At 47.6% G+C, this 24231-nt stretch overlaps 8 protein-coding genes across 8 annotated transcripts; 5 read left to right on the top strand and 3 right to left on the bottom strand.

The window, feature by feature from the left end:
- Positions 1 to 77: 77 nt before the first annotated feature.
- Positions 78 to 2111, top strand: F4807DRAFT_102319 (PCI domain-containing protein). Its single transcript, XM_047992650.1, has 4 exons — positions 78 to 801; positions 905 to 1426; positions 1484 to 1545; positions 1597 to 2111. Exons 1-4 carry the CDS (start codon positions 511 to 513, stop codon positions 2009 to 2011), a joined length of 1290 nt encoding a protein of 429 aa, XP_047853800.1. The 5' UTR covers positions 78 to 510; the 3' UTR covers positions 2012 to 2111.
- Positions 2112 to 3538: 1427 nt separating this feature from the next.
- F4807DRAFT_427833 (uncharacterized protein) lies at positions 3539 to 5736 on the bottom strand. The gene is made up of 4 exons (XM_047998209.1): positions 5120 to 5736; positions 4635 to 5047; positions 4345 to 4576; positions 3539 to 4289 (listed from the first exon to the last, which is right to left on the bottom strand). The coding sequence occupies exons 1-4, from the start codon at positions 5311 to 5313 to the stop codon at positions 4256 to 4258; spliced, it is 873 nt and encodes a 290-aa protein (XP_047853801.1). The 5' UTR covers positions 5314 to 5736; the 3' UTR covers positions 3539 to 4255.
- Positions 5737 to 7679: 1943 nt separating this feature from the next.
- On the bottom strand, positions 7680 to 11004 carry F4807DRAFT_102421 (uncharacterized protein). Its single transcript, XM_047992651.1, has 4 exons — positions 10491 to 11004; positions 10227 to 10425; positions 10027 to 10173; positions 7680 to 9969 (listed from the first exon to the last, which is right to left on the bottom strand). Exons 1-4 carry the CDS (start codon positions 10788 to 10790, stop codon positions 8144 to 8146), a joined length of 2472 nt encoding a protein of 823 aa, XP_047853802.1. The 5' UTR covers positions 10791 to 11004; the 3' UTR covers positions 7680 to 8143.
- Positions 11005 to 12024: 1020 nt separating this feature from the next.
- On the top strand, positions 12025 to 12532 carry F4807DRAFT_460975 (uncharacterized protein; the record flags this gene model as incomplete). Its single annotated transcript, XM_048001611.1, has 2 exons — positions 12025 to 12243; positions 12350 to 12532. The coding sequence occupies 2 exons, from the start codon at positions 12025 to 12027 to the stop codon at positions 12530 to 12532; spliced, it is 402 nt and encodes a 133-aa protein (XP_047853803.1).
- A 796-nt stretch (positions 12533 to 13328) lies between these two features.
- Positions 13329 to 14358, bottom strand: F4807DRAFT_427855 (uncharacterized protein). The gene has a single exon (XM_047998210.1). The coding sequence runs from the start codon at positions 14312 to 14314 to the stop codon at positions 13985 to 13987; it is 330 nt and encodes a 109-aa protein (XP_047853804.1). The 5' UTR covers positions 14315 to 14358; the 3' UTR covers positions 13329 to 13984.
- Positions 14359 to 16044: 1686 nt separating this feature from the next.
- F4807DRAFT_102499 (uncharacterized protein) lies at positions 16045 to 18487 on the top strand. The gene is made up of 4 exons (XM_047992652.1): positions 16045 to 16242; positions 16306 to 16539; positions 16598 to 16719; positions 16792 to 18487. The coding sequence occupies exons 1-4, from the start codon at positions 16177 to 16179 to the stop codon at positions 18392 to 18394; spliced, it is 2025 nt and encodes a 674-aa protein (XP_047853805.1). The 5' UTR covers positions 16045 to 16176; the 3' UTR covers positions 18395 to 18487.
- A 1166-nt stretch (positions 18488 to 19653) lies between these two features.
- On the top strand, positions 19654 to 21222 carry F4807DRAFT_467853 (uncharacterized protein; the record flags this gene model as incomplete). The annotated part of the gene is made up of 1 exon (XM_048002541.1): positions 19654 to 21222. One exon carries the CDS (start codon positions 19654 to 19656, stop codon positions 20995 to 20997), a length of 1344 nt encoding a protein of 447 aa, XP_047853806.1. The 3' UTR covers positions 20998 to 21222.
- Positions 21223 to 22642: 1420 nt separating this feature from the next.
- Positions 22643 to 23362, top strand: F4807DRAFT_460978 (uncharacterized protein; the record flags this gene model as incomplete). Its single annotated transcript, XM_048001612.1, has 1 exon — positions 22643 to 23362. The coding sequence occupies one exon, from the start codon at positions 22643 to 22645 to the stop codon at positions 23360 to 23362; it is 720 nt and encodes a 239-aa protein (XP_047853807.1).
- Positions 23363 to 24231: the final 869 nt, after the last annotated feature.

Raw genomic sequence — 24231 nt, forward strand, 5'->3', positions numbered from 1 at the left:
TCACAGTTTGATTCTATATCAACAAGCAAGATAAAAATGAAAAGAAAATCTGTATAATAATTAACATCTATCTATATATATATTTACAAGTTGTAAATGATTTACCTCAATATTGGTGAAATTATCCCATGTAAAATACTCGAAAGTCTAGTACAGTACCTAGGTACATTGGCCTTCTTTGGCCTGCACTTTCTTATGATTCCTAATTAGGATTAGTGAGAAGCAGACGGCTCGTCAGGTACCCATGAAGGTCGAACTTAACCAATTGCAGTGTGACGGACCGTTCAAGGAATGATTCTCACCTTGACAGTCAACTTACCAGTCTACCAAGTGTCAAATGCAATGAGTTGCTCAACGACTGGAACCTTCCTAAACACAAAATGACAATAATATAATGCCCACTTCGACGACTACGATTCTCCATTCCTAGTTTCTTTTTTATTGAAACTACAAAAACCTTAGGATCACTCGGTCATTGTCGGGCTGCTGCAGCCCCGTTACCTGCTCGTCATGGATTCCCTCATCAAGGAATTTAGAACGGCATATTCCGAGATGAAAGGAGACCAACTTGCCGAAAGTCTTAAGCCGGATGTTCAGAATAACTCCGCCAAATTATTAGCAATTTGGGGTCGAGGAAATCTTCGAGACGCCACGTCCGACCTTAACTTCCTGTTCTCCACAGATCCTTCCCGTCCTAGGCTCTCTAAGGAAGAGACTACCGGGTGGTTCGAGCTGTATCTCGCCTATTGGAAAGCCATAGGAGAGCTGCTCGCCGTGGAAGGCCTGCGTAACGATGCAAGGGTATGACTTCATCTTGCTAATGCCGTTTTTCTCCCCCTTATCCTCAGCTAGCCTCACTAGATGGTTACTGTTTCTTCATGATTGATTGCTAACTGTGTATAAGGCATCAACTTCGTCGTGGAAGAGTGTGTATGAGGCGTGGAGAGAATTGACACTGCAGGTCATACGTGGATACACCCATTACGAATTCGAGAACTGGACCATCCCGTGCCTGTATGTGGCAGGTAAGTATTTACGACTGTTTGCTATCCGAGCAGACCAGGAGAAGAAGATTGGCAATGATGATGCCTCCGATACCATGATGCAAGATGATTTCGATCCCGAATCTGAAGAGCATAAGATGCTCGAGGATTGCACGCGACATCTCAACAGAATCTTTCAGACGTGTCTAAACGACAGGGCGCCGCTAGAGGAATCACGCAAATGGGGCATTTACTATGCCATCAACCTCCTTTTCAAGAGTTACTTCAAATTGAACTCGGCAACTCTGTCCAAGAACGTTCTGAAGGCAATCCAGGCAGGTCGAGGAGACATGCCGACTCTCGACAAGTTCCCGAAGTCGCAGCAGGTCACCTTCAAGTATTACGAAGGAGTCTTGTCATTTCTCGAGGAGAATTACGTACAGGTACGGGGAATAACTTATCTTTATCTGCTGTGTCGTCGGCTAACAATATCTGTGTAGGCCGAGCAACATCTTACTATGGCCTGGCACATGTGTCACAAAGACGCCAAGCGCAATCTCGAGTAAGATCATTTGCCCCCATAGCTAGCTAATCCCATACTTACATTTTATAGGTTGATCCTAACCTATCTAATCCCTTGTCACCTCCTTACGACTCACACGCTGCCTAGTGCTCAGCTGCTCGAGCCGTTTCCTCGACTACAGAAGCTCTTCTTGCCGCTAGGCACAGCGATCAAGAAGGCAGATCTCCACGCATTTGACGTTGCCCTACGAGATGGTCAAGATGAGTTCATAAAACGTCGCATCTACCTAACTCTGGAACGTGGCCGCGATATTGCGCTGAGAAATCTACTACGAAAAGTGTTCATCACTGGCGGCTTCGAGGAAGGAAAGGATGGTGCTGCACCTGTTCGTCGCACAAGAATTCCGGTGGCTGAGTTCGCTGCAGCGATAAAGATCAGTGGCGGTGAAGACATTGATACTGACGAGGTAGAATGTCTGCTGGCCAACATGATCTATAAGGTATGAAATATCCTTTCTCTTCCTTATCTTCCCCTGTCTCCGCTTCTTATTCCACTCCCTCCTTACGATATGTTCCAAGACGTTGGACGACGTTGGTGGTGTGGGACAGGATGATTCATATACTTTCCGGCATTGGGTGTGCGCTGTTTAGGAGCTATCTTATACTCGAGTCTAACCCCTATGGTGTGCTCAATGATCTTTTCTACCCTACAACATCGTGTCCTCCTATTGGTGGTATTCCAACTTCAGCTTCAGTATGACTCACTAACGGAATAACCCTATCACAGAATCTAATGAAGGGATACATCGCTCACGAGCGCGGTACTGTCGTACTAAGCAAGACTGGTGCCTTTCCCGGTACGAAAGTCTGAGTCGATAAGCCAACGGAAAAATAAGACTCGCATATGTCATCCGACTGAGCACGGCGGAGTGAGGACAGGCGGCCCTTCAAGTACGTGTCACCATCTTTGGAAGAGGGGGGATCCAGACCGAAAGCTACCAATAACAGCACCTGGTTGCCTTGCATGGAGAATGCGGCTGACTTCGGGCAGGTGTGGGGAAGTCAGGTAAATGCTAGATTCGGGTATGCGTTAGATCCCGCTCTGCAGCCTCCTCTTAACTTATGATAGCAACGAATAATAATGCACGAAGGCTTGCGCCGTGATCTTTCCCGGTCATATATTATGACATACCTACTATTATTGCCTCCGTTTGCTCGATACCTAGGTACTTGAGGCAATTTTGAAGTGATGTGATCGACATAGAGTGTTCTGCCTAGAGATGTATCACCTAATCCGTTCTTCTAGAATATGCCTCGGTAAGGAATGAATATTGGTAAATACATCGAATATAGACACAATCAACTAGTTTCACTCTCAAACCAATATAATAGGTACCCCATCATGTTCCTTGAAAGCCGGTCAGCACCAGTATTCCGGGGAAGATAAACCGAGCTGACCATCCATCCCATTCCTTAGCCCGACCCGCACATCCTAATCATTCTATTCATCCTTCGATGCGAGATTGGGTGGTTTGCATCGTTCCACAGGTCTGTGGATGCATGTTGGGCTGATTGCGGAGAGGAGAGATGACTCACACATCCCTTCGAAGGGGGTTGGGGGGGTGTGGTGTGGATGTGGGGGCCATATGCAACCACTTTCACTTATGACCAGGGTCTGGATTGTCTTACGGTAGTAGGTACCTAATGTTTTAGATATTCTGAAAAGAGTAAGGATAGGAGATTGGTTAGACTGGTATGGTGCGCGGACGAGTGTCGGATGGGTGTGGAGGCGTGCCATTGGCGAATCAGGGCCGCTTTTTGTGTTTTCTTCGGATAGCTACATGCTTGCCTCTACTTGCTTTTGGTACTACTGCGCGATGTGTAGGATTGGGTACCTATTAATGTGACGGATATCCATCCATCCGGACCTTACGGCGCGGGATGGGGCGGAGGCAAGATTAGTAATAGCGAGCCGTTTCTAGTCTAGATAAAGAGGCCATCACAAGTGTTACCATCGCTCAAAAGACTCAAGGTTAAGAAGCATATACAAGAACGTTAAATATTCATTAGTGTTTTTTTTCGGTGATCGATCCCTCATCAGCCTTCCTTGGTAAGGTATCTCTAGAAATAAAAACCATAGGCAGAAAATAGCTCGCTGCTATCAACGATAGTTCAGAAATGTAATAGTACAGGGGAGATTCATCATCGTTCCGCCGACTGTGTCAGAAACACGGCCAGATAACTCCTCTCCCTTTTTTTTATCGTATCCATTTGCTCCTCATTTCTCGCCCTTCTCAGAAAAGCGTTAACAACTTCATCATAAAACTCGCCAACGTCATTATTTTTTTTCTTCGCTCCTTCAAGTGAGTGAACCCCGTCACACATAAAGGATATGAGCACCTCACTGGCCCCTGTGAGGTCCTCCAAGTTTCCTGCTGGAGCGATGCTTCCGAGAATAGTGATACAGGAGATATCAGGAAAATGAAATAAAAGATATTGCCCGCCGTGGAATTACCAATCCAGATAGCATCCAAAACGCCAGTAGTGTGGTACTTGTCACCGATGTACTCCGATCCGAAAAAGTCCTCGAGTCTTTCTGAGTGAGAATAGAAAATACAGAAATAGGTATGAAAAACGTTGATCATTAAGTTTTAAGATGATGAGATCCACGGGCGTTGGGGTGGGTCTGGGGTAGATATTAGAAAATATGGTGGGATGGGGAATGTAGATCGTGGAGGTGGCAGAACCCTTCAAAAGAAGTGACGGTTGCTGCGTGGGGTGTTTCTGGGGGGAACTGTTAGTGCGTTGCGGCATGTGGTATCTAAAATAGGCGACTTACTGTGCGCTAGAAATATCGTCGACATGGTTGCATAAAGCGACGAATAGGTCAAAGAAAAGTTGAGTGCCGCCGTTGAACATCTCTAGTTGCATAGTACCACTTCGCTTGAATGTGCTGCGACTGCGAATGATGAGAGCGAGGTAGTGAGCTCGCAATTTAGAGTCAGTGTCAGGCGTATTAGCATATGCATAGCGAGCCGACGCCAGGATGGTGCTGCATTGAATGCCTGACTCTATTGATATCATTAGCATATTGATTAAGAAGACTAGACGGCAATTTGGATTACTTACGAAGACCCTGCTTGCGTAGAGCAACTCGTTTGAGTTCCTCGAGACCATACTTCTCGGCAGTGCAATAGATGACAGTATCTTTCAAAACGTCGCCATCGACACCACGATGATAGACAGTGGACTCATTCGAGCCTTGGCCTTCATCTTGGATCTGCTCGATCTCCCACGAGTTCCTACGCTTGTTATGGATCAAACGAGGGTAGTAATCGCCCTTGTATAAATACTCCAAGACAGATGAGAAGATCTCGGGCTCTTCTTCGGGAAGATGGATGCGCTTGCTGTTCTGCGAATCCATGTATTGATCGGACAAGGCTTGTTGAAACCAAGGCGAAGCGCTGAGAACGTCTTCGTGAGCAGCGAAGATACGTTGGTCCCTTCCGATGACCAGTGTCACGATGGAAGGCGTCAATGTACTGCAGAGATAAGACGATTAGTGCATGTCAAAATGGGAATAGTATGATAAATGAACAGAAAATAAGACATACCCAGGTGGTGAGAGTACATTTGGATCACTTGGTACATTTGAAGATGTTGCTGTCGCAGGGCGGCGATGCTGACGAGGCTCATGTCGGCTCTTCGAAACACCGTGAGATTTGCTGAATGATGAGCTGGATTTATTGACTTTATGAGTCTTGGAGAAGCTCTTGTTCTGTGGTGGTTCAAATCGTCGGCTGAACATCTTGAATGAATTAGGCAGACTCGTGGTTTGTTGTAATTCTTAGATTGCCGACCGAGGAATCACTCCGTCAATATCGAGTATTGCGAGAAATCCCGTCTCGGTCGCTGAGATTGCAGAAATTGCGGCAATTTGGTATTTAGAGTATTCGTGATGAAATGACAGAGATGGCGACGGGGAAATATTCGTTGCGACGTTGGAAAAGATTAAAAATTGAGATGAGGAGATGAGAAAATGGCCTACCTTACACTACTAGAGCCTTCAAAGTTGTGGATGATTGAAAGGAAAGGAAAGATCTGGGCAGCGCCCTCTTTATATAGCAGAATACCCATGTCTAGCTGTATGTATGCAGTACCGGTGTAGGTAATTGCAACGCTGGTGTATTCCGTATTTTTCAGGCAAACACGTTAATTTGGTGATGGTAGTTGGCCCACGCGTCGCACTCAACGGGATATACACACGCTCTCACATGACCTGATATCAATTAAAACATACCCTTCGGGACTAGCGCGCTTTCACCCCTCCCTGCTTATTTCGGTGACAGAGATCCACTCTGCACCACTAGGGGCACTAGAGTGCCACAGAAGGAGCTAAGAAGTCCTGAAGGGAGAGTTTAGTGGGGGTTTACAGGGCCTTTGACAAGGAGAGTGCCTGCTAGAAATTTTTAGATACGAACTTAAACTGAAGAAAAATACTTTTTTTTTTATTTCTTCACTTCATCAATTCAAGTTACCGTTTACAGATTCAGACTTTGTGGCTTCGGAAGGACTACATGACCTTCTTACAATTTGAAGTTGATTCAGCAGACTCGGTTAAAAGAATTGATAGTCCTAGAAGGCTGTCCTCGGCGAAGGCGAGATACCTAGCTCCGGATGGTGCCAAACTGCCGTCACAAACGACGAGTCATAGCCATGGCCCTAAAACTAGTTTCAGGGGCACACATCCCAGGATGATGGCATCTTTCCATCTGATGGCGTACCGTGGCTTTTGCCTGTACCATATCATAGACATGGAGACAAGACAAGATGGACATTGCCGAGACCGCCACAAAGTGATTTTTTTATCATGATAAGAAAAGAGGACACTACCTACAAGATCGGAAAGGACCTACTCGATTCTCGACTGTTCGGCACATTAAGCAAGATCAAAAAAGCATCGCGGAATTGCCTATCTATTTACCTAGGTACCAGTACCTGAACAGCTTAAGTACCCAATAAGCCGAACGAATTGATTAGAGGCCCGAATCAAAGCCAGGATCCCAGATGGAAAGGCACAAAAGCGCATAAGCGTCGGTGGGGTCAAACGGGGCAATTCCAAGTCGCCGGGGCCGCACCCATGCCATTTCCCGTCTCAGCCCATTCTTGGAATGGTGCTGCAAGATTTTCTTCCATGCTCCTTGTTCACAAGCACCTCGAATTCTTGTTAAGATAAGAGAGGAATGATCCCACCGGTTCAGGCCATTTTGCGTGGTTCTCCCCGGCTTATTCTCCACATTGCCACTTTTTCCGCAGCAGCGCACTATCATCCCCACGAGTATCGAGTGAAATACCAACGGGCTGAAGAATTTTATAGAATTTGAGAAGAGGGGCTGAAGGACATTCACGGCGAGTTATTTCACTTCGCCTCACTTTCCGCATTTCATCGCCTCTTTTTTTCTATTACTAAAGTAGGTAAGCTCAGTAGATATTTTTCTATTTATTTTCCTTTTCAGCATGTCCAGGGATAGATCCAGGTATCTATATCAACGATTACAGGACATATCTACGACATAACAAACTTCAAGGTCCCATCCAATCTTGAAAGAGCGTTTCATTTCAGCTACGAACATGTACAGGTAAAACCGAATACCAAACTCCATATCCCGTTTACCCCGTTTTAACCCAGGCTAGAATCCAGCCTAGCCACTGTGTCCTTCCCAGGTGAGTTGCACCTTTCGCCTATCCTGTTGCACCTGTGCGAAGTTTTCAGGCTTCAAGATTTGGTCAGCGGCGGTGCGCCCGCTTAAACTCCATCGCAAGTCGCGTGTTGTCGGGATGACGAAGCCCATGGCTGCGGTCGCTAGGAGAATGACGTTGACGAACTGCATTTTGATATGTGATATATTGAAGTTTTTGATTTTTGATGCTTGATGTATGTTTTTCTTTTCGTGGTATTTTTGACACAAGAGATCCCGTTGAGAGGGAGAACGTTTTATAAAACTTTCAAATGAATGTGAAGACCGTCGTTATATTCACGAATGATTGACTGGGGTGAGTACCCGTGTAGATAGAGACTAGGAAACGAAAGCAATAATCCTGCATAATCCAGGCTACGTCTTCGAGTACGCAAGAGAACCCGAATGTTTACTTATACTTGAACACGATTCATTGTCCGATGTTACGCGTCTCGGTAATTCGGTGTTGGGGCTTCTTTCACGAGTATACTGATGTATCATTGTAAGTGTGCTATTAGGTGCGGTTCGAAGATCTTTGTCTTCGAGTGAAAAGGCATCTCGGTCCCGTCTTTGAGCCTCGAACTAAGTTTAGAAATTTCTGTTCCTCCCATTTATGCCGGTCACAATGGATACTTTGACATATTGTCCCGAGTTCTTTCAACCATTCATCCAACATGCATAGGTATCGGAGCAAAATATACAGCCTAGAGGCTCTAAAGCCGCGTAAGCGTCTATCTTGAATCGCGATTTCACTCTTATGGGAGATCACTAGATTTCTTATCATCAAGAACTCGTCTGTGAGTTTGAAGAGAAAGGGGTAGGGGCATATCCAGATACCACCCCTTTAACGGCCCCGAGAATTTATATGTATTGTATACACGTATATCACCCGCAACTTACCTAGTCAAGACCTAGGTCTATTGCATCGGCTCCGGGAAACGCTAGCTTTCTCCATCGCAATCCCAAGCGAAGAACCTCGCGCGCCACTTCATCCCCCATTATCTCCTCTATCTCCGTATCCATGATCTCCCTCGGAGCCGATTCCCTCCCCACACCCGTCGTCGCCAGTACGCATGCGTAATTCCTAAAAAAGCGCTCCCTCGCCTTCGAGAAAGCCAGCCACGGCGCGAACCGATGGTCCTCAACCGCCCTCGCCGCCTTCCAGCCATCCACCGCGTTATACAGCAGGTGCGGGAACCTGCCCCGGTAGTTAATAATAATGGCGCACTCGATCCAGCGCAGGCACCTCGGCGTCTCGATGAACTCCGTCAGCGCCCGCAGCAGGGCTTCTGCTTCAGCCGCCTCGACCGCGTCTTCGACGACGTCGTCGGGGAACCGGACGAGGTGCAAAGCGCTCCATAGCCCGTAAGCCATCTCGAAGTACGTGATTATTGAGCGCGTGGGCCGCCCCCCGCTCTGCTGTAGGTAGGACAACATCGAGGCGGACTGCGCGCACTCCTCGAAGTACCATACTGCGACTGCGGCGCGGTGCAAGTGTCGTAGGCGCCGCGGGCGCAGGGTCTGCGGGAGGTGGGAGGCGGGGAGCGTGGCGCTGGAGCGTAGGTACTGCGCCGCGGTGTGGTGGATGAAGTCGAGTTCGTAGGCCTGTGTGTCTGCGGATGTGGACGGAGTGCTTGAACTGGTGACGGAGATGAGGGGGCCGGAGACGCGCTGGGCTTGGGCCCCGGGGTCGTGGACCGCTTCGCCGGAGTTCGCGTATTGAAATATTAGCTCGAGCATCTCGTATCCGAGGCGGTTGTCGTCTAAAACGAGGAATTTCGGGAAGTAGTCTGCGGTGTCTATCCAGAGGTAGAGTTGTTGGGCTAGTTTTAGCTCGATGGGGCTGTAGTTTGCTTCGGTCGTCCGTATTATCTGCGTGTAGAGTTCGGTGAAGCCTTTGGGAAGCATTGCGAGTTGCTTTTGGATCTGCCCGATTGAGGGGAGCCGGTCGATGTCATCCATCATGAGGCGAGCGTAGAGCCAAAGGCCTTGCGCTGCTGATACGACGTAGTCTGCCACTTGTTTTCCGATGACTTTGTCGCGTATCACTGGATTTCTTTGCACCCGGGTGTATATGTAGGTTTTGATACTTTCTGTCTCGAGGTTGCCGATTCTGAAGATTGACCAAGACGTATGATACCGTGAGAGCGATGATGAAGGTCGGGATGTACTGAGAATTCGAACATGTCTACCTAGGGTGGTGATCCATTGCGAGACCTCATCGATATTCGACGACTCGTCAAGAGCATCAAGGACAGCAAATATTCGGTTGGCTTTTGAATGATGGAGTGCTGTAGACAGAGCTCGGAGAACTTCCGTTGGTGAATCAGCTATTGCTCGGCCACTCTCTTGGTAGAAAGGCTCGACCAAATCGTAGAGATGTTCCTCTTGTCGGATTAATTGAGATAAAATCGTTCGGGCACAGTGAAGCAGGGTGCATTTTTCTCCATCATTCGCTTTAAAGACAAAGTATAACACGTTGAATCCCTTGCTCTTCAAATGGTCTATGATGAAGGCAGCCATTGTGGTCTTTCCGCTTCCTGGCAGGCCTTGCAACGCGAGGATGTGAGGTTTCCCTATGTCATCCGTAGAAACTAATGATTGGAATTGTTCAGATACCAGGATATCATCGCATGAATGAGGCAAGCAATCGCTCAAATGCATTTCAAGGTCATCGTCGACGTTTGACGGACATAGCCATCTTAGAATATTACCCCTTTCGTGTGCTGTAGCAACTTAGAAGGGGAATACTTCCGTCAAAATGCTTTGGGTAAAGACCATACCTCGTCTCTCTAACTTTGCCTTTTCCGCTTCCCGTTGGGTCTCTTCGATATGCGCGGCATGTGCTGCCCAGTCCACGTTCTGGCTATGGAGTTGGATATTCTCGGAAACATCTTGGAAGTCTTTATCAAAAGAGGAGAAGAACGCTCCTAGTCATACATTAGGAAAATATGTATCTTGATAAATACTACATAGGACCTACGAAACGAAGATGTCGAGTAAAATCTAGTTACACGAACGCAGAAATCGAGGTAATCGCAGTAGAGAGCCCCTATCGCGTCCTGGACGAGTCGGTTATTTTCGAATAGCTCTTCGTACTTGGAGAATCTCTGCAGCGAGCTTATGATCCTATGGATGATCATAGCTATGCTCTCTAGAGTGTGAAAGTGATCCGCGGATAACTTCACACGCCACGGACACCGTTAGCGGTGATTGGGTACCCACATCCGGGCGGATGTCCGCTCACCGTAATGACGATCCTAAGAGGACCCCAAATTGGAGAGGCAATCCCCGCATTGACTTGGACGATGACATCGATGGCACCCTCGAATCTTTTTAGAGGATCGATCGCTGGTCTCATTAGATCAAGAATCCGTGCCAGCTTGGTTTTTCGCCGTTGCGTCGCTAAGAGGACGGCCATGCAATCATCCGGACTTGCTGGCGCTTGAAAAGCATCTCGCTCTGTTGGAGCTAGGCTTGAGAGGAAAGAATTCACCGCGTCTTGCCACGTCGTCGAATACTTCTCAGTGGGATTCTTGAGTTTCATGATAAGCACAATACTGGTTCATGTCTATCTAGTTGATTGACGCCGCCGCCGACGCACCTTCATGCAGCTAGTATCTTGATCACGTGATTTGTAAATCACTCATCTTTATCAAGGATTCCTGAAATCTAGATCACTTGTGCTATTTTAATGATGGGTAGTGAAGGGGAATACAAGAGCTCGTGGATAGGGATCAGGAAACTTGTTCGTAACCTTTACCCAAAATATGCTCTTTAAAAGCACTCCTCAACCAATGCCCTCCGCATACTCTCATCTCACCGATACTGAAACGTCTTGTCATCTTACTCAGCATGGAATCTAGGGTATCGTGTTATCAATGATTGCTTTTTCTGGAATTTAGAAGCTATGCTGAAACGCAACGTAGAAATGACCAGTCACTCATGTTGAAACCAAAACTTAGCAGGACCAAGCTAGTATCGTATGGCGAGGATAAGCTGGAATAAACATAGTTTAGTTGACGGACTTCGACATCCAAGAAAGAGTAATCCATTACCGGCCAAGCCCCATTGGATGTCGATGTTGAAGGCCTCGACAAGCTTCAGAATGGCTAAATTCACTTCATTCAAAGTGAGCTCTGTGCCTATTCCAGAAATCAAGGGGGCAGAACGAAACAAATAAAACCCACTAGTGAATAAGTGAACTCGGCTTATCATCGCATTCCATCTGGATGCCATCGACCTCTCATCGCAGCACTTTGAGGCTAGCCCCATGGTTCCTACACTGCTTTGGAATTCGAAGGGTCCCGATAAGGCATGTCTCAGAAAAATTGATGTGCTTCGGAACGAGAATGTTCATAGAGCGGATCTGAAGGGCTGGCTGAGACACGGGTAGAGTCGATAGCACGTGGCGTGAGGCGGGCGATGCTAGGAATCTTCAGCCATTATATCCCAGTTTCGCGTTCTTGAGTTTTGAACTCTATCGTCTTTGATTCTTTTTTCCTTCGCCTCCCTTTTTCGAGAGGCAATTCTCTAACTGGGCATTGGTTTTATAAGAGAGGCCTCCATCGCTAGCCATGATGTCAAATGCAACATCATCCGCAATCCATCATCCCATACAATACCAATAACTTCTCCCAATCTCAATCTCAATCTCCAATAGCAGCTACCACCAGTCGCTCAAGCTTATCGCCAGAAATCTTCGGCTAAACCCCGCGCCTTAGGACTTACTAGTTAATAACGCAGCATCTGAAATGCATCCCTTCACACTTATCATTGCCATGTCGGCAGCTGCTTTAGCGCTCCCGCAACCGCTTCCAGCAGCCGTAGATGACGCGTCGAGCGCGATTTTGGGTGGCTTGAATAGTGGCCTGAATGGTGTCCTTGGCTCGCCTGACCAGCGCTACGAAGATGGCGAAGGAGGACACGAACCCGGATGTCATTATCGTCATAGAGAAGATATCGCGAGGTGTATAAATGCGTGTGTGGCGCAGTGCGCGGTAGACCCAGAAGGTTGCAAATCCTGCATAAGAGGATGCTGTAAGTTAACACCAAACATGTTAAAGCGCGACCCATTTGGAAGCTTGGCTAACATATCCGCCTCAGCCTCTCAACACGGCTGTGAAAGCCACCACGACGGCAAGAAGCATCATCATCACGACAAACCCGCTCGCCGGGTCGACAATCCGACCCCTAAAGACGGGGATATGGAATGAGCTGCTTATCTTGCTATCGGACCTATACGAATATAGTAATTCGCCTCAACTCTGGGAGTTGTCAGCACTATAATAAGATATTTGAAGGAGATGATCTCGGATGATCTGGATCAAGAATCGGACAGTCCAGCGGATGCAAGTACAAGATACCATTGGAGAGAGACGAGAATAATGGCGAATGGAACGTCATGAAATGTGATACGGAGAACATACCACCATAAAGAACTGATAATATTAATTGTTTTTGATCATTTCTAAGTTTTCCCCCTTTTCCGTGATACATGTGTACCTATTCGTTTGCTTATAAACGGCCTTATGCATTTATGTATGCACATGACGATACCCATGAATGTATCTGGCGTACCTGACCAAAGCTCACAAGGCACAGTATGAGGAAAGAGTTGCGACTAAATTCCGCCTGCACAGGCAGGTGCCAGGTGGTTGCCTGTTGCGTATGAGGAGCAAACAATGAAGCTTAAACTTTATTATGCGCACAGACGTGCCACAGTGATTAGCTAAGGAAGTCGCTAGGTTACACAGGGCAGCACAGGGCAGGCAGGGCAAATCAGCCAGACCACTGCCCCACTCTCAGAAAATATAAATACCTGGACTTCCCCTCTCAATCTTTCTTCCTTTCTCTCTCTTTTTTCCTCATCTTAGTGCACGGGCTTTAGGCGTCACAGTGAGGAGCAATCCGAGTGCGTCTTTTTGCTAGTTGAAAACTATTACATGACCACTTCTACTTGACTTCGGTCGGGTAGGGAATTTTTGGAACCTGAGTCTCTTGATTCTTTTCGTTACCACTCTGTCCCGCGTTTGGATGGAGGTGAGGAAGAGAGCCATTTCACCGGTTGGCGTCGAAGATGGTACATTACACCCGCTCTGCTGCGTTCGTCGCTCGCTAACATATGCCAGATTGAGGGACGAATATACGCGTCTACTCTGTTCCGCAGGTAGTTCGCCATCTACAAGGGATCAACATGGACTCACGTATACACTATATTAAGCCGTTCGCACCGATGTCAACACTAAAGATCAACGTTGATTCTAGTTCACTAGCCGCTGCGCACCCGCGCTATGTCGATGGAATTGGGGCATCTCTACTCTTGTCTATTTCCCGATCCTTGGGTCCAAGGGACAACAGCAAATTTACTAATCCTCTAAATCCTATCGCTGGTGTAACTATGGAAGAGTTCTGAGTGTTTTTATCCATCATTTGACGGAGCGCCGGCATCGATCAAAAGGGTTGTCATTCCTGGGTATCTACTCCGCTCCAACCTTGTACAGAGTCATATCCACTCTCCAACAGAACGTCCATCCTCCAATTTTCGACCGAGCAAATTTGGATATTTCGATAAAATCCACTCGGCTAGGTGCGAACGTCCCACATAACAGCCCTGTGAAGGCCCTGCACGGGATCAGCTCCGAATAATCAGATAGAGTTCTTCCCTCTACGTGGATGAATAATTCGGAAAGATGAAGGTGGCCACCGCACAGCCCAGCCATGATCGCCATGCGATATCCATCATCCAAGGTGGATAGTCGATGCTGCGGTTCTAAGAGGACGCGGAGGATGTCTACAGCCTTCGAAAACGGCAGCTAGCAAAGCGCTCCCTTTCGAGTCATGACGAATGTATTGTTTCTGCCGGTATGCGACGTTACCCCTTTGATAACGTTGTCGGAGATTTGCTCCATAGTCTAGAAGATAGCGGACAAGATATAGGTGGCCCCAAGCAGCAGCAATTTGCAAAGGGTAATTAAAATGGGGGTAGTATACATTGACGTCTGCCAGCTTCTCCGGTCGAGGTACAATTGCTTCACAATACTCATGGAGGTAGTCTTGAACTATTAGCATTTACCTACGTAGTAGTAATCTCTTCCTCATTAACTTTATTTCTGCATTAGAAATTTCCAAAATCGGCGATCCGAGGAAGAATTTAACGAGATCTAATCTCCGATAATGATCGTACCGCTTAGTAGAGACTTGCCCATCTTTTCTATGCTAGAGTCGCCCTGCCATTTCCGCGGATCAGCGGACGTACTAGCAACGGTCTCGGTGATGGATTCTTCTATTCTGGCCGGCGTTTCTCGGTCTGCTGGGTCAAGAAATATAGATCCTGGGGGACAGCGGCGGCGATACCGTAATGTCGTTGTTTCTCTGTCCAGCCTACACGAATTGCTTTCAAAAAGAAGTTGACTGGAGCAAGGGAATATTTCCTATGCCCTTTTTCTGCCTTGTGGACGTATTCCTGAGGAATCCATGATGTGTGAGGTTAAGAAAATATCGAGAGGAGTCCGAGAAGGAGTAATATTGACCTAGCACATGGAATAGTCGACGACGCAACTTGGAAACAAGAAGTTCTCCTTTTACGTCGGCGTTGCAAAACCTTTGGATGAGGTCCCCCAAGCCAAGATGTTACCTGTATTCTTGATATATAAATATGATATTTCTAGTATTCTTCTTTTCAGGACTCCGTGGGCACTTATTCTCATTACTACTATAAGAGTCGTTTCAGTGTCCAAACAGTGCATAAATACCTGCCTAGTTTTCCCAAACGACGCAGTGTTAATCACTCCGTACCCCACTGTCCTTTTAGGCCATGTCCAAAAACCATCCATACACTTATGCTATACGCTAACTATGAGATACCTTTCGTAATTCAAAGATAACGTGGCCTTGAAAAGTTCTGTCTTGAAATATTCTCTGGTTGAACGTATCCGAGGCCAGAAAACCAGCATTAGTAAGCAACTGGGTATCTTCCATTACATAAGGGGCTCAAGGACTGGCTTATATAGTACCAGCCACATATAAGTGAGGCTTAGGGGTTCACATAGGGCTGTGGCGCGATGGGTGGTTGGAATGCTGTACGTACCGATATGTGGGTCAAGAATCGCTCCAACCATTCCCGTTCCAAGGTTATGTTTAAAGCTTCTGCACCCGCTCCGCCCGCCCTGATCCTATCTCCATCTTTATTACCCGCTCTTCGATGATCGTCTTTGGCCGTGACAGTCTTGGTCTCATGAACCTTGAGTGCTGAATTCATTTCAATGGTATCTTCATCGATATTCTCTGCGTATGGTAATCGTCAATCGCGTTAACATATTGGTACCTGTCATCTGTCCTACTCATCTAGATTAGATGTGTAGAAAGTCTCCTAATGGTAGACGATAACCTTTGACAAGTCGCGAATTTCTCAGTTCATATACAATTCGTGCTGTCGAAACAGTCCGACGGATACCGAGGAATGAGTGGGTAGTAGCGAGCATAGCCCTTCTTTGCCGATGCTTTCGAGCATCACATGTACGGCATTGCTATTTGATGGGATAGGCCCCAGGTTTTCAGAGGTCCACGTCGACCATTGTGTCGGCGTATTTTATTCTCTAAAATCGCAGGTTGAACTGGACCACGTATGGGGAATGTTGGGCCGCAAGGTGACGACGGGCGGTTTGTGACGTAGCAGCTCTCCCGCCAATAGGCCAATCGTTCGCCTCGCGATCCCACACCTACCCCAGTCGTCTCCAGCGTATCGGATGGCGACCTTGTCACTAGATACCATAATTATACAAAGCTTGGCACGACTGCACAAGGCGGTCAGTGCCTAGTGAAATGAAGATGGTCTTTTTAAAATTCTTTCGACCGACTTTTGTTTTTCTTTCCTACTTCTCTTTTCCTCTCTTGTCTTATGTCGTCGTATCGGCTAGCAATTTCCCTTGTCCATGTGGGAGAGGTGCGATGAGGCTCGGCCTCCGGCCGGGCAGGATCCCGACGTCGTCGGCCTGGGGGTATGTTTCATCAACACGACCTAAGACTACACTAATCGCGGGAAAGGCTGACTCTTTCGCTAGACCCTGATCGCTTGCGCCGGTTCCGCATCTATCGCGGTTCTCTGCTTGGTGGTTCAGTATCTATTTTTCTATCTCCCTCTAGGCGAGGACGAGCAGCGGCCATGTGCCGCTAGTCCGATAGACGTCCTGCTAGTAGGTTGGCTCCGGAAGCCTCTTAGGTATTTAGGTATCAAGTCCAGTTCGCCAGCCACGCCCCGGCAACGGGAGCGAAGATGGCCTGCGGCTCTTGATCGAGTAAGCTCAGCGGTTCCGGATCACTTCGAAATATCCAGACGCTAATATGGCCATGTAGTATGTCTTGGCTCTGGGCGATGTCCAGCTTGCGATGGGACTCGCAGTGCTCGCATACGGTTACGCATCATTGATCGAGCAAGGCTTGTCAATGTATCACTGGTGGCTCATCGTGGGACTTGTGTAAGTAGAAACGATAGCGATAAGTCTATTACGGTGTGAGAACGTCTAATCGTCTAACTATGAGATCTGCAGCTGGTTTTCGGTAGTAACGAATCTAGCGACCACTTCGTACCTACGCACCTACTTCGCCAATAGAGACCCGGGCGAGCGATGGTGGAGGCTCAGTCTTCTTATCTTTCTTGTTGTGGTGCTCAGCTTTTCCATGGTGCCGATTTACCAAATCAAAGAGAGGCTTGCTAATGAGCATGACGAGGATGTACAGCGCAGGATTCTACTTACGACGAACGCACTCTGTTACTTTCCTGGACATGGCGCAAGCTTCGTTACGCCACATTTTCGATCCGGAGTTACGCTTGTCGGCATTGCTATTGTTGTCGGATTGGCCCTTTTTGGGCTTCTGTGGATCTACGAGAGGCCCCGCAGTGTCATTTTTAAGTGGCGTGACCATTACCGGGGAGAAATGGAGCGATCGTTTTTCGGGGATGGAGGCAATATCATAACCTGCATTCGCTGCGAGCAGCGGCACTTATTGCTCGTGGTCCGGCCCGTCCTCGCGCTTTGGCTTGTTCTGCGGCTCTACGCCGACCTCCTAAATTCTGTTTTAACCGAAATCACCTGCACTGCGGCTACATTTACCTGGGTGGTCGTGCGTTTTATCGACATACTGCGGTTCGGTGGTACTTTGGAAATTGATGGTCATCATTGGAATTTCGGACAGATTATTGCCCTTGCTTTCTTCGCAGCGCCACTTGGATCGTTGGCAGGTTGCTTATATGGCACTATTGGGAAACTATTCTTCGGTAATAATGGCTTTTTCAGGTGTCTCAAGCTACAAAAACCGGAATGGTTACAAAGGTTTTGTAAAACAACACAGCCCGAGCAGACATCAGAAAATGAGCCAGACGATGGTATTCAACCCGGCTCCGAGCGTACCGAAAGAACTGATGGATTGGTTGCGAAGGATCACTCGGAGACCGCGGAGGGTAATCCTCAGGCGCAGACACCCGAGCAGAGAAATAATTTGGAAAATGGTGTTGATGACTTGTCCAAGAGCATAGATTATGTGAATACTTACAAGGTGCTTCTTTCGCCTCGGTTCGTTGTTGCACTTCCGGTCATGGGCTTCTCGAACTTACTGCACCTCGTGCTGCTACTGGTCTTACCGAAGGTGCCCGGTTACCCGTCGCCCCCTAACGTCCTCTGGCGGACCATTTTCTGGTACCTCGTCTATCAACCGCTACTTCTCTTCGCGTTTTTCCTCGCCGGGATGATAGTGGAGGAAAGAGTCACAAACGAGGGACGAATGCGAGTCGCATATCTGGTAATCGCCGCCGTCACAGCCGTATTATCTACGGCAGCTATCCTAGATACGCTGTACGGCCTTGGTGGTATTCCAATGTCGTACATAGGCATGGGAGCACTAGGTCTGATTCTACTCATCTATCTTTTATACGGATGTGTGGCTCGGCCTAGCCCTCTAGCGAAAGGCAAGGGTCGTAGGAATGGAGATATCGAGGAAGCTCAACCGCTCCTCGGGGGCACGATTGGAGATGTCAGAAGGAGGTTCATACCAGAAATTCGCATCTTCCCCGTGCGGAGACCGAAGCGGTGGCATGGCCCTTCACGGAGACCTCAGGTGACAAGAGGGAGAAGAAGCTACGGCACAATCGATTAAGACTTTAGCACGACGGTAGCTGAGCAAATGAAAATAACGGCGGGTGGCGGCACGGTTGCATAAAGTTTATTGGTTCATATCCCCTTCGAGTCTAGGATTGGAGGCATTGGGTTTCATATGTAGAATGAAGAATGAATCACGAGAGACGTCGATAGAAGTTACGTACCTAGATACTCTTATGAATATTCAAGCCTCTGAACAATTGCTGATATATTTCATTGGGAGCGATGGACGGCGTAGGATAGTTTGATACTCGAATTGAAACGTTAGGGTCTTACCGTATATCCTGATGTATGGTGCGAAACGGGAAAAAATGGATGTATTAAAGATGTAATAGATATAAGTACTGGGGTAGGTCATCTACTTCTCACTTCACGAAATAGCATGCCTGGGGGATCACGTAGTTTGTCCGATATGATCCAACTACTGGGTAGTTATTATAAATGGTAACATGAGTGGAAAAGTGAATTCAAGATTCCTTCTAGTTGATAGATGACTCACGTTTTACTACCAAACAATAGGTTACTCATGGAGGCTATTCCTCTCATGCTAGAGTCACACTTTTCAGGGGGGATTATATATACATACCCAAGTTTCTACATATCCATGATATCTCAATATCATAAAAGCATTATACTTATATATACTGGTAACTACATAATAATGACCCAGGTGTCAATCCATTGGCACCTTCCTCTCCTGACCCCTAGTGTCACTTAACCACATGAGATGAAGTATTTGGCAAGAGCTAGCTGATACTTCCTTCCTCCCTGTATAAAGTTTAAGGAATCTACGAGATACATATGGATTATGAACTGTCACACTGTAGCAATATGACTTTTTAGGTACAGTATGCATTGCCATTACTTTATTGCTGGCAAGTGCAACTATGGAAGTCTTTCCTCGCTCACCAGGTACCTACAGGTATTTAACAACGAGTCGCAGAACAATTTTTATTTTCATTCATGCACAACTAAACAACGTCGGTTCACTATTGTCGTTAGCCATCTCCTCTTCCCATCAATAAGTCACACATACAGATCAAGTATCTTGACGATCATCAACATAATCGTCCAAGGTCTATCATCTCAACATCAACCTACTCTGTGAATCAGACTGCAACTACCGTTGGGAAAAAATATATCGTGACGTTAACGGATTATCTGCTCTGTATCAAGGTACGATAGTGTTTCAATGAACTACCAGTCGTCACACTAACTAAATCTCATAGACTCATAATTATCCACCTTGATACCAGAATGGCGCCAAGAATCGAGGCATTTCCATTGGAGCTACTCAGAATGATCTTCGAGGTCGTACCGAAGCAGGATTTGAAAAGCTTGCGATTAATGTCGCGGGAATTCAATCGGGAAGCATCAACAATTCTCTTCCGGAGAGTGTACGCTTCTTCTCATCGGAAAGACCTCGATGTTCTGTCAGCTATTGCAAACCATCCGACTTTGAGCCGCTGCGCTCGCGAGATCGTATACGTTGGCGTCTTCTTTTCCCGCGAGTTTACCGAGCAAGACTATTTTGAAAAGGAGGAATTCTTGAAGCGTCGCCAGTACCTTGACGGATTGGAAGAACAAGATGAAATGATAAACAGTGGGCTGGACGTGGACATCATAGCCTCAGCTCTGATTAAGCTACCGTCCATCCGAAAGCTCATCTTCTCCAATCACTGGTGCTTAGAATCATCTAACCCTCCATTGATGAGAGACTTCCCCGACCGGTTAATGAGACCCGATGGCGACATATTTTGCAATATGGGCCATCCGACTGAGCCCATTCATGGTCACGGCTTCAAGGTTATGTGTCGAGCACTATCCATCTCCGGCCGCGAGGTCAAAGAACTCGCGATGCACTATCACAGCGCAAAGGATAACGGCGGCCATGAGCCTGATGATCCTTGGAACTCCGGCTTCTACTTTGACTCTCTGCCCCAAGGTGCCGGTGAAATCGAACGTGCTTGTAATGCTTTCCGAGGCATGCGCAAAATTGCATTGAGCCTCACCTACACCTACGATGTTCTACTACCTCAACTTTGGAAGGACAGGTGTGCAGGGTTGGCAAAGGCGCTTAGTGCAGCTAAGAAGTTACGCGAGTTGACGCTGAATTTCAATCACGATGGCGGCGAAGATGTCTATCACGCCGACGAGTTCAACGAGCTGCCACTAACAGCGGCCTTAACAGCTCACCCTCTGCCAAGTTTACGCACTTTGAAACTACGCCGCAAATATATGCAACAGGAAGAATTAATCGCGTTATTGAAGCCGCTCTGCGCCACCCTTGAAACACTGGAGCTAGCCTCTATCTATTTGACAAATGGAAGCTGGCGAGAAACTGCAATGGAATTGCACAAACTCAAGTGGCAGAAGCTGAAGCGGCTAAATTTTAGCGATTTAAGAGAGTGCCGTGGCTGGGTGTATCCTGAAGATCATGATGTTTACGAAGAAGAATTTATCAACTGTCTCGGAGTTGAAGACTGCATATATCGTGGCAATCCAAGCCTGATATCCGAGGTCTCCCACGATTCGATCAAAGAGCCTGATCTAGATCCAACGGATGATTACTGCAAGGGTTATGAGGATAAAAATAACTAGCAGTTTGTTGGTCTCGTGGATGCGGTTCAACAATTTACTCACATTCACATCTCTGGACTTCTTCAATTATCTGCCGAAGATATTCGGTGTAGGGTAGGCTGGGTAGGGTGATCAAGTCATTTAAAAAGGGGGAAAGGAGGTTCAGACAATGCAAATATGAAGGCTTACCTATTATAAAATGCATTCGGCAAATCAGGAAATGAAGTTTTACGCGTCCATTCTCTGTACTCACTCCTAGATTCGTGTATCTTGTGTATTATTTGGCTGACTAACCCTCCTTTTCATTTAAACATCGAATGCACGGACCACATGAGGTGGGTGATAGACGAATTGAAGCCCTCCGGAGTGAGCCGACACGTGGTACCTTCCTCTCCAGCCAGCCAGATTATCGGGTTTCTGATCCAATAATAGATTCCCTTCTATCCTTCAAGCGCCGATTTGGCAGCTGCAAGGTTCCTGACGTTCCTACGTATGTGACGGGCATGCAGGCATAGTTATTTCCAACTAACAATTTTGTTTTATCTCATTCTATTTACGATGCTGTGGTCGAATGTTGCCACCAATCCTTAGGGGAATGGCCCCTTTTAAAAGGATTTAGAACCCCTGACGCCAAAGCCAACATTTCATCCCATCTAACAGAGGTAAGACAAAATTTCTCACGCTATAAGATTATAAACCTGAATGGCTAGATTCATGCCGACGCATCGCCCACAGAGGTATACGTGTCGGATTCGTAATTCCAGCAGAATCGATGCTACGCTAAGGTCAGCGTTTAGATGCTATGATGATGGGGCCGCCCAACGCAACCAATCGGCTCGTACGCCGTCGCATCGGCGAGCAAATTCGGGCTGTCTAGAATGTTCACCCAACGCCGCCGCACGCTATCTTGAAACAGAGCGGCGTTTCTTACAAAGTTCGAATGAACTTCTCGCCTTGATTGGCCTCACGTTTCGCTCGCCGCCAAATCGAAGGGCACGAAAAATTTCGGGGATTTATTGCGTAGATCGATGGTCTAACCCTGCAAGGTACCCGGATCCTTAGATCTTTCGGACTCGGTAACTAACCTCTTACAGTTAAGGGCAGCCAAGCCATCATCGCTGTGATTGGCGGAGGCTTAACTCTTAACTGCTCCTCATATGTAGACCTGGATCCTGGGTGGCTTACTTGGGGGCAAATTGAATCGGAAGCTGGATTTTATATTTTATTTCCAAGGACTTGCCTGCCTTGTCGGCAACCCTGAGCCGAGATGACCCTCGAGTCGACCGTCTCATGTAGTAAGAATCCTCTCGCCTCTCACGCTAGGGGCTGACGACGAATGGCAGCCCTGGAGCAGGTAAAGAGTCGAAGTCGACTAAATATAAAGAAATGCCCCCAAAGCGGCCACCATCGCAGCTCCCTTCATCCTTCTCTTTCACTTGCCAACTGACTCAGGGTCGTGAGAACTACACTCCTTTAGATATTGTGTCTGGTATACAATAGCTCCATTCATTTGAACCATACTCACGAGTCACTACCAAGCTAACTACCTACCTACTTACCTACCTACCCACTCCTTTTCTAGAACTACGAACCTATAACTGTCTAGTTATAAAATTTACTTACACACTTATATATCATACACATCTGAATCAAGAAGATTCTCAAGATGAAGTCCATATTCACCCTCACCACCCTCCTCCTCACCACGGCCTCGGCCCTCCCCTTCTCCGTGTCCCCATCCCACCGCGGCCCCAGAGCGCTAGCCACGCGCTCGAACTGCACGGCGCACGCCGTCAGCGCGGACGCCGAGCCGGACACCGGCGGCGCCGGCCTCAACATCACCAACGCGGACAACCAGACGCGGTCGTACTTCGTGTACGAGAACGGCTGCGACACCGTGCCTGCCAAGTACCTCTCAGTCGACGCCGGCGCGACCAAGTTCCTGCCCCTGCCCGCCGGCTTCCAGGGCCGCGTCGTCCGCGGCACGACCGACGTCAACCTCGACGGGTCGGCCCATACCCTGGGCACCTGGGTCGAGATCGGGCTCGACGCCTCGGGAACGGGCTGGGCCGACGTCTCGCTGATCCGCGGCATGGACGGCGCGGTCACGATCGCGTCGGCGGATGGCTCGGGCGCGAAGACCGGGTTCAGCGAGAATAGTGTCCTAGATGATGCGACGGAGTCCATATTGGAGGCTAAGCCGTCGGGCGCGATGGCCATCAAGGCGACGGAGGACTGGCAGGCTGCGCTGCTGTCGAACGTGGTCAGTTACCTGGCGGGAAAGCTCGGGTACGCCGTCGCGTACATCGACGACTACCACGGAAACCCGGTCATCAGCTCGTCCAACAGCCGCTTCGCCGTTACGTTCTACGAGGGACGGCCCTAAAGTAAATGTTTGTGGGTCTAGCCGAAGAAAGAGTTTGACGGAAGCGTAAGGCGTCTTTGGAGGATCCGAGGGATTTTCGGCGTTTGGACTATATTTGGAAGGTGACTAGGGAGGGGCGCGGTTGTCGTCTAAAGGACTATATTACCTAACAGGGCTGAACTGCCAGAAAAAGTGATTTTCTTTTTATTTTCTGTTTATTTATATTCATCTTCCGTTCTTGTATATATCTACTGGAAACAGATTTAAGATATCCGCTTAAGTGTCGTCACTGGACACTTGTATTTACTCTTCTCTATGTATGCATGTAGGTATGCATGTACATGTGAATATCCTCCTGTGTTCTCATATGTCTCTTTCTGCTTGAAGGGAATTGTCGCTCCGAAGTTCCTGATGTGCTATGTTACACGTTGGGAACTTCTCGGATTTCTCCCTACTCGTATCACATGTCTGGAAACAACAGCTTGGTTAGGATCCGTTGAATTTACCTCGCAACTTACCACAATGATCCAACTAGTTACTCAAAGAAGTTCTGCGTTTAATTGAAGGATTTTAGCCAATACAGGCCGGGCGAGAATTCTGTTTGCTTACTATGTAATAATAGGTTTCCAGTAAGACGTCGTTAGCAGGTGTGTTACGGTGTCTCACATGCCAACTGCGGATTTATGGATATCGAGCTGTTGGGAAGGCAGACTTAAATTAGTTGAGATCCTATCAAAACAGGAACCAATTCGCTGTATACTGCACAGAAGATGGTGGTATCTGAGCAACAGCATCGTAGTTGGATTTTGTTCAAATGTCTGGCTAAACCGCAACTCTGCTGCGGCGAGCCTATGTTTACTGGATTTATGATAAGTTTTCCTTCCACAGAA

This window comes from Annulohypoxylon truncatum (genome assembly GCF_022578515.1).
Source record: "Annulohypoxylon truncatum strain CBS 140777 unplaced genomic scaffold F4807scaffold_18, whole genome shotgun sequence".
Classification (NCBI taxonomy): Eukaryota; Fungi; Ascomycota; class Sordariomycetes; order Xylariales; family Hypoxylaceae; genus Annulohypoxylon; species Annulohypoxylon truncatum.

Coding starts and splice junctions, on each gene's coding strand:
- F4807DRAFT_102319 (XM_047992650.1), top strand. CDS start 511: ATGGATTCCCTCATCAAGGAATTTAGAACGGCATATTCCGAGATGAAA. Junction 802..904: donor GCCTGCGTAACGATGCAAGG/GTATGACTTCAT, acceptor ACTGTGTATAAG/GCATCAACTTCGTCGTGGAA. Junction 1,427..1,483: donor TCGAGGAGAATTACGTACAG/GTACGGGGAATA, acceptor ATATCTGTGTAG/GCCGAGCAACATCTTACTAT.
- F4807DRAFT_102421 (XM_047992651.1), bottom strand. CDS start 10,790: ATGAAACTCAAGAATCCCACTGAGAAGTATTCGACGACGTGGCAAGAC. Junction 10,174..10,226: donor TTACTCGACATCTTCGTTTC/GTAGGTCCTATG, acceptor ATGTATGACTAG/GAGCGTTCTTCTCCTCTTTT. Junction 9,970..10,026: donor GGCAAAGTTAGAGAGACGAG/GTATGGTCTTTA, acceptor AAGTTGCTACAG/CACACGAAAGGGGTAATATT.
- F4807DRAFT_102499 (XM_047992652.1), top strand. CDS start 16,177: ATGTGGGAGAGGTGCGATGAGGCTCGGCCTCCGGCCGGGCAGGATCCC. Junction 16,540..16,597: donor GGCCTGCGGCTCTTGATCGA/GTAAGCTCAGCG, acceptor ATGGCCATGTAG/TATGTCTTGGCTCTGGGCGA. Junction 16,720..16,791: donor TGGCTCATCGTGGGACTTGT/GTAAGTAGAAAC, acceptor TGAGATCTGCAG/CTGGTTTTCGGTAGTAACGA.
- F4807DRAFT_427833 (XM_047998209.1), bottom strand. CDS start 5,313: ATGTTCAGCCGACGATTTGAACCACCACAGAACAAGAGCTTCTCCAAG. Junction 5,048..5,119: donor AATGTACTCTCACCACCTGG/GTATGTCTTATT, acceptor TTATCTCTGCAG/TACATTGACGCCTTCCATCG. Junction 4,290..4,344: donor GACGATATTTCTAGCGCACA/GTAAGTCGCCTA, acceptor AGTTCCCCCCAG/AAACACCCCACGCAGCAACC.
- F4807DRAFT_427855 (XM_047998210.1), bottom strand. CDS start 14,314: ATGCTAATAGTTCAAGACTACCTCCATGAGTATTGTGAAGCAATTGTA.